Source organism: Sphaerodactylus townsendi, linkage group LG06 (genome assembly GCF_021028975.2).
Source record: "Sphaerodactylus townsendi isolate TG3544 linkage group LG06, MPM_Stown_v2.3, whole genome shotgun sequence".
Lineage (NCBI taxonomy): Eukaryota > Metazoa > Chordata > Lepidosauria > Squamata > Sphaerodactylidae > Sphaerodactylus > Sphaerodactylus townsendi.
The window spans coordinates 78,188,486-78,199,377 of NC_059430.1; the positions used below are offsets into that span (position 1 = coordinate 78,188,486).

Here is a 10,892-nt window from a genome sequence, read left to right on the forward strand (position 1 = left end):
TTACAAGAAAGGGGTTTCCTCCTTTCAAAATGTGGTTTTTGATAATGGGAATTGAATATTTCATTTTAGTCCACATTCACAGTATGCTGTAGTTCAGATGTACCTAATTTTGTTGAGCCTATGAGCACTGCTGGAATTTTGTGGAAGGGTGGTAGGTGACACTGCAAAATGACTGCCGTGGAAGGTGGTACCCATCATGAAATGGCTGCTGTGGAGATTGGGGTCAATTAAAAAATGTTGTCAGGTTTCAAGCTAAGCCCATTGCTCCTGGCAAACCCTAAAATGAGGCCTTCCTGGGGTCTTCTGAAGCATTTCCTGTTCCAGTGTAGTGAAGGAATCCCAGGATTGGTTCTTTGCTTTGGGGAAGAGCTGTTTTGGGCAAGAAGCAAGTGAGCACCAAGAAACTTATCAGTGGGCACCATGGCACCCATGGGCATCACATAGGGGATCACTGCTTTCATGACTTGTTGATGTGCTTGTGTGCATAAGCTGCCTCAACAGAGGAAGCAGCACATAAAGGGATTTTTTAATAAACCTGGTTCATCTGCTGAAGAAATGTCTTTGAACTCTACTGCTGTATTAGAGTTCCAATACCTGAATAAGAACAATTAGAAACCACTTTCATAGTGTATTAAGGTAATAAGATGTCAATTATATACATGAAAAAAAATGTTTTAATTTATCTGAAAGATAAATGTTGTCATGTTGCCGTTATACTTTCCACTAAAATAGTCTTAAAATAGATTATAAATAAAATATAAATGACAAAAACCATGCAAGGATAACCCATTGCAGCAGCATGATAGCAATACCCAGGAATCCAAGAAAATAAAATCGATGACAACCGTAAATAAAAACCAGGAGAAAGTAAAATTAGCATTATATCAAGGGATCAGTTCAATTCATATATTCCAAAGTGCCTCTGAATAAAATAGTTCTTTGTGAGGCCAAAAGTGAAGGGGCAAACTGAGTATTCTGAATCTTGATGCTTCAGTGTTTGGTGCTCAACTGAAAAAGCCTTATCACATGTGTCCTCCTTTCCGCCAGTCTTACCTCACTTAACATGGGTGTACAGAATAGTTCATCTTCGATCAGGTGCCTATTCCTAAATCATTGAGGATTTTTAAGTTCTACACTGGATACTCTTGATACTGGATCAAGAAAACAAATCAGATGTCAGTGCACTTAATACAGTATTGGTGAATATGATCAATACAGTGATCATGTTAAGACCCTTGAAGCTCCTTTCTGGGCCAGTTTCATTTACGTTTTACCCCTGCTGAAGGCAAATTCAGACAAGCTTATTATATGTGTGCACACAAAGTATATGATGATTAAGGCTAACTGTTTTTCTTTATGTGTGTTGTCATGTTGCCGTTAATTTTTGGGATGGTTATTATAACTTAGATACCCTGGCATGTATCTAATCATGCAATTCAGAACACTTCATGAAAACTTCAGTCTTTGGAAGAAGAAGCAGTGATTCTAACTTTGTCCTGATGATGTTCATGAAGGTGTCTTGAACCCCAGGAACTAAACTTTAGGAGTTTCAGTAGACTACAGCCGGACATGGAAATAGAAAGGTCCTAGTCCGCAAAAGTCTGGATAGTTGGATATACCCCAGAATATAATACATTGTAATAAACTTAACTGTGGCTCATTACACATGAAACATTTACCTTGGGGCTCTTCTCTGTGCTGTGGACTTGCAGAGAAGGCTCTCCTCACATTCCTCTGTTTATGTGCAAGGAGACACTCCTTCCTTTCCTGGAGTTTTTCTGCAGAGAGCTCTCCAGGCCTCCTTCCCTTAACTCCACCCATCAAGTGATTGTTAAAGGCACAGATCGCATTACACCCAGTCAAGACTGCTTGCTTAGTCCTTTAAGCTGCACTTATGTTGATATTACTGTTCCAAAAGTAATCCTTCCCCCTTCCCCAAATGAAAGAGGCAGAGCAGTTCCCTGGACTACAGGCTGCAAAAGAAAGGGACCATCCTAGAGCAGATATTCTCTCCACCTTCCCTCCCCTTCACACAACACTTCCTACTGCTGGTTCTGCTGGAGGACAGAGTCTTGTTATTTCCAAATCCTCTTTATGTTGATATCTTGAAATATCAATAGAATTAGAGGTCAGTGTGACTGAGCTTTTCTGTTACTTGAAGCAGCTGGCAGCAGGGAAGGAAGGGCAAGGGGGGAAGTGTGCAAAGCACTGCAAGGGGAAATGGGTGGAGAAAGATTTCCAGGGCAAAGCTGTGCCCACTGGCAAATCTCCCCATTCTAGCAGTGAAACAAATTAAAAGTTGTGCTATAAGTGGTCTTGCTTGCTGCAGAGAAAATGGGAAGTGAAAGCAGGGCTTGAAAAAACAGTCTGTACAAGAAATCTTGCTGCGATGGACATCTGTCCCCATTGCACAGCAAGGACATAGTGCATAATTGGTCTAAGATGTTGCTTACTCCATAACAATACAGGGAGGCATAAGGAAAATGGATATTGTATGTCTTTTTGCTTTATCTATAGTATTTATTGTACTGGACATAACATTGTGATAAACAGAGGAACATGTTTGTCTGAAAGCTGTATATTTTGTTTAAACGTCTTCTACATTTCATGGGCTTATACTTGTTCTCTAGCTAATATAATTTCTCTAAAATTTATCTGAGAGGACAAAACTGTCATTAATATATTTTTAACATTCTTTTGGAAAACAAAAATGTGATGGTAGATAAAAACAGTTCTTTCCTGTTCTATGTGTTATGGAAAATAATTTCTATAAACAGCAAGATAACCAATAAGTCTCAACCTGGGCCACTGTATTTGCTCATGGCTAAGATCCTGAGACAAGCTGAAAAAAGTACTATGGCTTTTCCACTTATGGTCCTCCTCAATGGAGACTGTTCAAATTATATGGAGAAAATACATTGTTCTGGTAATCTTTTTGGCTTGCTTTTCAACAGCAACATTCACCAAGTGGTTTACAAATGAAAAATATGCAATTTAAACAATAAAAACCACAGTTTAAAATTATATAAAAGCAGCAGTTTAAAAAGTATCTCATTGATACCCAGAATTGTATCTGGCAGAATTAAAATGTCTTTACCGATTTCTAAAAAGAAGAGCAGTGAAAGCAAGTTCCTTAACTCTGTGGCTTAAATCTGCACCAGGACCCCGTGTTACCAGTGTGCAGCCATATTAAGGAGAGACTTGGCTGTTCAAATCATGTTTCTTTTGTAGCTATATTATCTGTTGTTCCTGCAGCTTTTTGCCTAGTTTCTTCAAGACTTACACCACTTGCCCACAAAACTGCTGGGGATCCCCACAGACCCCCATACAAAGACCTGCTCTGAGGTGGCACCTAATATTGAGATTCCCCATTTTAAACATCATATGAAAGCTTGGTTCCATGGACCACTAGGATCACTAGGGTTACTCTTTTTAGTCTCTTGATCTCCCAGCAACCCTGCTTCTACCTTTACAGCTCAGTGACCTTGTATGTCTTACATGGATAAATACACAAACTGTGTAGGAGATTAGCATGAGATTTTATGTGAATGCAGGCTGAGCAGAAGTTGGTAACAAGGTTTACTCTTTTCCTCCAAAGACACTGGGATATGCAGTTCAGTCTAGACCTAGAATTTTAATCGCAGTTCGGAGATATGACTACAATAGGAAAAATAAGCCTGTGTGTTTGTGTGGGCGTATGCAGCTGTGTTAAGCTATAAACAGGATTACACGTGTAATTGTGTTCTCTCAGCCCACACACAGCCTGGGTGTATCTAATGCAGGTATGCAGTATGAGTAATTGCTGAACATGCTTTGTGTGTTATAACAGAAGTGTTGCAAAAGAAAGGCAAAATGATGGTAATGAAATACACTGCAGAAAATGTGTTGATTTGTGAGCCTTTGAAGTACATTATTATTTTATTGTCTAAGGCTTTCATGACCAGAATCAACTGGCTGTTGTAAGTTTTCCGGGCTGTATGGACATGGTCTGGTAATTTTTGCTCCTAACATTTTGCCCCATTTATGACTGGCATTTCACAGTAAGATGTTTCTCTCCTTGGCACAGTGTATTTCTATTCACCCTGTGCCATGGACAGAAGCACATTTTTCCACAACATGCCTCTAAAGATGCCAGTCATAGATGCAGCTGAAACGTTAGGAGAAAAAACGAGAGACCATGGCCACACAGCCTGGAAAACTCACAACAGCCAGTACATTATTGTTGTTTGTGAGATCTTGGACATTTTGGAATTTAAGTAATACTGGCAAATCAGGTTGCCAGGGTGGCTTTCCAGTATGCCATTAAGCTTTTAAGGAACCTCTTCAGTATTGTACTATTTTAAAGTTAATCTGTTAGTACAAAGTATAGGAAGTCCAACGTTGTAAGATCAAAACAATGCTTCAGTCAAATGTATCCCTCAAGAACCTCGAAAAGGAAACTGGCTTGGCTCAACTAAGAATGAGAGTTGGGGTTGTACATACTAGTTTCTGCTTGTTCCAACAGAATGTGTATGGTGTCTAGGGCTCCCATCACAGTTGGAAAACTGCTCAAGTGCCCATATTTTTCATCCACCTGCAAACCTTTCTGTATTTCCAGCCATTTGATCTGCTTCATGTGGATTTACCTTTGTTTATTGGTGAAGGCACTAACTTCCATGATACCTTCCTGCTTTTTAAAAAAAACTTGCCAGTTGTCATTTTTTGCATATTTTGGGAACAGCTGAGACCTAATTACCAACAACAAAAAGGGTGCAGGATGACAACTGAATAGAAACACATTGTATTTTTGTGCAGTAAGTCCTGGAGATGTGCTGTAATCTGCTTACAAGTACAGAGTAGGGTTGCCAAAAGGCTTGAACAAAAGCATCCTGTAACTTTAATCAAGGGTTAATGTGTGGAAATGGGCAGTTGAAATCTCTCATGGCATGGAGGTAAATATCACATGAAATAGCATCTCATTAGGTCTCCAAATGAGACCAACAGGACATTTTTTTTTCCTCCTGGCAGTAGGCAGCCCTGATTCAGTAGTATCATAGCCCATGAATCCAAGCTAGAATACCATTTTTTTCAAGTCCCTTCGCTGTTTTTCTTCCAGTCCCTTGAATGTAAAAGTTTAGTTGAACATTGGATTTTGTTAAAATGTAGTTAATATAATTGTGTTACAGTTTCCTTTACCTTTGTGCTCTGGGAAATAACTAGCCAGCTCCTGAAAAGTATAAAATATAGTATAGAAGTGTCCTGGGGTATTGCCTATGCCCTTCTGTGTAGTTTTCATTGTGCCTTCCTCTTTCCCATTTATAATTAGTAATGTGAGGAAGACAAGACACAATTTTCAAAGCTTTCTTGGGCTGAACACTCCAGGTCTTTCTGCAGCAATACCTCAGCAAGCTATCTTTTAATGACTATCTAAAATGCTGCCACTTCTGGTTCATGAACTCTTTCAGTAACATAACTGAAAAGTTGTAATTTCTCATTTGGAATTTCTGTGTTGGAAGATATGCTCATAATATTTGGGATTTTATCGCTGAAAGTTCTCTTCATCTGTTAGATCTTATGCAGGCCATTACTCCAGCAGTTCCTGAGTTGGGCTGCTTCTTTGTGGTTCATTATCTGTACTAATTTATTCCTGGCTAACATTCAATAATTATGTCACTTTGCCAAGGCTTTCTCCACCATCCTGTACAGTCTTGCATCTCTATCAGCTGCTTCTTTTGAGAATGGCTTTTCTGGAAAAAACTGAGGAACTAGTTCTTAATTATTGCCTACACTGTTCTTCTTTTGAGTGAAAATTGTTAGAAAGCATCATGTTTAGTTATTTAGCAAATACTTTAAAGTCTTGTTTCACTATTTACCTCTCTGTCTTGCATGGGTGTCAGGTTGCTGATACTTCAATATACAGTGATTCCACAACATAGCAACCATTGATGTCATGATACCCACCCACTTCTGTATGCACTTACTTCTTTCCTAAGACAAACAGCCAATCTTTGCTTTCATTTACTACACTGGGGCAAGAGAACCAGCTCTACTGTAATTATCCATTCAAAAGTAGCTGCTCATGTCATTGAAGGACATTTGGCATAGAAACTCCCATTTTGTTGCCCCTCCACCCACCCTTGTGGTTGCAGTGACTACCATTTCTTAACATTACCAGAGTGCTCACAGGCTCAACAAGTTTGGAGACCCATGTATTAGTAGATTAGGCTGAGGTGCCCAGACTCTGTTGGGTTTGAAATTGTTATTGAGAATGTTGTAAGGTTTTCTCAGGTAAGTATGTTAGTCAGTGGTACGCCTCCTAATCTGTAATGTTATAAAATTCTAACATTCTGTTTCATAGGGTAAATCTTTCCTTATTGGGAATGAGGAATTTGACTTTGAGAGCACTGTGGAACAGTCATCTGATGTAACTTTCTCCTTTAAAAGTCGGAAGGTAGATATTAGATATCCTTTTGATTGTTTTTTAAATTATTACTTTGTTGCATTCTTACAAAATAATTAATTATTGTGTGGTTCAGCACTTTCACTGCTATATACAGATTAATTTCATGACTATAAAATCAGAAAGGTCCTTTTTTTTAGCTACATGCTTATTTTACTACCTTTCTTATGAATAAAATATTGCACTAAGGCATTATAGTTGTCAAGGTAATCATGTGTGGTATCACAAATGTTGATCAACCTGGGTCCATCAATATACTATACATACACCCTGTTTCCCCAAAAATAAGACATCCCCTGAAAATAAGACATAGTAGAGGTTTTGCTGAAGTGCTAAATATAAAGCATCCCCCAGAAGTAAGACGTAGCAAAGTTTTTGTTTGGGAGCATGCCTGTCGACCAGAGCATGCAGCTGTGGAGCGGAAAAATAAGACATCCCCTGAAAATAAGACATAGCGCATCTTTGGGAGCAAAAATTAATAAAAGACACTGTCTTATTTTCGGGGAAACAGGGTAAATGTTCCTTTGGGCCCCCAATCACAAGAAAACTCTGTCTCCATTTCTGTGATTTGTATTAGGTGTCTGGGTATATGTATGAATAGTGTTTGAAACTGGAGTTTTTTTGACATTAATGGAGACTGTAAGAGAAAAACTATAGAGAATTATTGCTAGAGGAACTATGAACATTTGGTAAAGTTCATAATCTTCCATTTTTGTAGTAATATATTTAGAATCAGCCAGATAGGTAAGTATGTTTGAGGCAATCCAGATATTTGACTCAATAGAGCAATGTGCAAGTCCTCACTTAATTACACATAACCCAACATTGTGAGTAGAGAACTTGTAGTGAAGCCATTCATTTATCTGTCTTTGCAGTTCAAGCTGTGTTTACATGACTGGTTTTTAATAATTCACTTGAAAATACATTTCTTCTTAAAGGAAAACTTTAAAATTTTGTCTCCTAATTTTAAAAATCAAATAACAAATATTATTACTCCACTCTTTGAGAAAGTGCTAATATGCTTTTAAAATTTTGCCGTCCATTGATCTATTTACATTATTCTCTGAAGCATTATTGTAATATGGATCTGCTCAAAATAATAAAGGGGTGGGAACACCTTACCTGAGAGGAAAACCTAAGGAATTTAGGACATTTCACTTTAGGCAATATATATACCAGTAGCAAAGAGGAGATGTAATAGAGATAGCTAAAGAAAGAACACTGTTCTTCTTGACTCAGAATGCTAGAACTAACAGACACCCAATGTTGAAGAATGAATAGATTCAGAACAAACAAAATGAAATATTGATTCGCTCCCTGAGTAATTGATGTGATGATGGCTACTAGTTTAAATGGTTTTAAAATATGATTAGAACAAGTCATGGCTTTAAAATATGATTAGAACAATAATTAAATGTACCCAGGGCTGATGAATGGCAACAGAATGTTGACCTTGGCCCTGCCATGACCACTGTATGAAACAGGGTGTTGGGTTAGCTTGATTACTAGTATGATCTATCAAGGGCCATTAGAGCCATGAAGCAGCAGTCGCAGCCTGATCATAGTAGCAGTAGGCCCTTAATATCAGATAGTTTAATTTAATAACACGAACATCTTTTTTTTTTCAGTTTCCCCACACAAGTGAAACTTTGCCACTTAATTTATACATAAAAACTAATCATGTCAAGATTGACAGCAAGCTGATGGGTAAGTATGGGGGTAGAAATAAAGTTTATTTTATAAAAATGTAACATGTATTATCAGATGTATCCTATCTCAAAAGTATGTACAATTATATTACTTTAAATAGGTATCTTGCCTTGGGAAAAGAACATGATATTACTTCAATAAATAACATTCAACCTTAGTGTTTGATCTAAACGTGTTCTTCGTATTTGCTTGCTTGAATATGAAAAGTACCATTTTTCCAACATCCTATTATCCAATCTCATGATAGAAATATATAGCGTCTTCCAACATCTGTATCATACACAATGAGGAATCTTTGTGGGAGTGGCCAGATCTGAAAACCACTGAGTAATTTTAATCAAAATCTCATAATCATATGCCGCAGTGAGAGTTACAAATAAAAAAGCACACTTCTTCTAGATTTGAGGACTTACCATAGCTTGTAGCAATTACTTGCTTTTCTTTGCTCCTGTTGCTGCCTGCTTTAGATCCATGAGTTTGGAGCTGTTTCTAACTACACTGTCCCAGTCTTGAAAGTTTTTTTCCGCTCCTGTGTGGAACAGGATTATTTCCTAACAGTCATAGAGGTACATCCACAAAGACTAATTATGCTAGGCAAACTCCCAGGAATTAAGCCTCTAATATTTTTTACTAAACACTTTGCTTTTTACTTCAACTGACTCTTATTACTAATGTACCCATGCTGATAAATCCTATGGGGCTGAAAATAAAGCTGTTTTGATTTACTTTTTTATATACATTGTGCAAACAAAAAAATCAATTAGAGAATAGCCGTATAGTTTTATAATTCTAATTATCTCATCTGACCAGAGGAGTATCAGGCAGAAATGGCACCCAGGTACAACACCTGCTCCAGGCGCTACCTCAGTACCTTCCCCTTCCACCCTAACTATTCAATGGTTCTGTGTTCACAGAATTGTATATATAATTTATATAATTTTTATTACAATGTGAATTTAGTTCAAGACAGGCTGATAGAATTGCAGAATACTGTGAATGTGCCTGTTCCCATAGACATCTGCAATAGTCATAAAAAGAATGCAGAGAAGAACTGGAAAAGGTTTTGTGTTTGTGTATATGACAGACAGTCCAATCCAAATGCCCCCAGACGGCTTTCAAGTGGTCCAGGGAAGAAGCTAATACAAAACAAAAAATCCATCACCTGATAGAGTTACGCTACCCAAAGGGCACCACGTTTTCAACCCTGAAGCCCAGGTGGAAGCCGATTAGTGTCAGCTCCACCTCTGGGAATGCCTTGGCCTGCCCTCTCCCTCCTGAACCAGGATTGGGCTTAGAGAGTACTAAACTACTCAGGATTTTTCTTTATATCCTTACCTGTAGCATAGATGAATTTAGTTACTGTGACTCATAGGGAAATTATTGCATTTGCCAGTATAAATGAATCCATTCTTTCTATAACACATTTAGAGAATACCAAGTAACATTCACCTAACATCTCTTTATAGTCACTGGAGACCCTGGACAGTATGAAATCAAATATATCCTTTCTATCCTTTGTCCTGTTTTATCAATGGTTTTCCAGCTGCTATCTAAAGATGATGGATAAGAATTGAATCTAATAGCTAGCTTGCTGCTGGTACATTTAACGAGCTGATCAGTGTATAAGAAAGCTTATGATTAACACTATGAGCGTTTTTCTAGATAGTATCCAGCCAGTGAGGGTTTTTAGCAATATTATGGACCTAAAGGCATTTCAGATGCTTGATTTTACAAAGAATTCATTTGACTTTGTGCATACACATATTTTTTTAAAAAGCAACCATGGTAGGCAGGATGGTCCAGTTAGCTCAGGACTCAGAGCCTGATGGCTTCTCCAGATAGCCTAGGGACCAGCAATTCCCATCAGCCTCTGTCAGCATGGCCAATTGGCCATGCTGGTAGGGGCTGATGGGAATTGTAGTTCCTGAACATCTGGAGAGCCGCAGGTTCCCTACCCCTCAGCTAGCTGATAGATTATCACACCCAGTTTGGGGAGTCATGCCAATGATATCTCTGGGATTCTGTGTGTGTGTGTGTTTTAAAATATTCAGATCTAATTATCTTTTTTTGCTAATATTGCAATGTTTAATTCCACTTCCTTCTAATGTGCTGGCTTTGCATTTCCACTTTAACCAAGCCTGTTAGTCAGGTCTGCCTATTAGCTCTCCATTCAGTGAGTCATCAATCACAAAGGAACACGCACATTCCATTTCAGCTGTTCTGTATCAGGGTGGAATTGGGTCACCTTGAACAGGTTTTCAGCTGTACAGATACATGCCACCCCAAAAAAGGGAACCTAAACCCAAGTCTCTTGTTCCTCAAAATAAATCAAGCTTTATTCATTTTAAGAGTTTGCAGTGCTTTGATTAAACTCTGCAAAGATATGTTTGGTAAGAATATGGCATTTTAAATAGTTTTAGAACAGGGAGACGCGACAAAACAGTTCTTTGACTGTGAACGTGAGTTGTCTAGGAAGTGTAGCTGTACTGTGAATTGTTTTTCCTATGCCAAGATTAATGATAGCTCTACTGTGCTAAGTAATCAGAGGGGTTTTCACTTATATTTAGTGTCTTTTTCACAAAACAGCCGCTTAGAATTAAAATATTGTACTTAATGAACTTTAGTGTAAATTGCTTGCAATTAGGTGACTGTCACCTTTCTGCTGAAGTATAGAATATGCTAAGACATGCATGACTGGAAGCAGTGGTGTGTCCCCTAATTATCCAACACCTTTGTTTGTTCC

At 38.1% G+C, this 10,892-nt stretch overlaps 1 protein-coding gene across 4 annotated transcripts in view; it reads left to right on the top strand.

The window, feature by feature from the left end:
* Positions 1–10,892, top strand: part of PLXNB2 (plexin B2) — a 399,620-nt gene that overhangs the window by 307,231 nt on the left and 81,497 nt on the right. For all 4 annotated transcript variants that reach the window (XM_048499274.1, XM_048499272.1, XM_048499273.1 and 1 more), the window contains 2 exons: positions 6,338–6,430; positions 8,068–8,146. In XM_048499274.1, the coding sequence (XP_048355231.1) occupies positions 6,338–6,430; positions 8,068–8,146 (172 nt within the window). The remainder of the gene's footprint in view (positions 1–6,337; positions 6,431–8,067; positions 8,147–10,892) is intronic.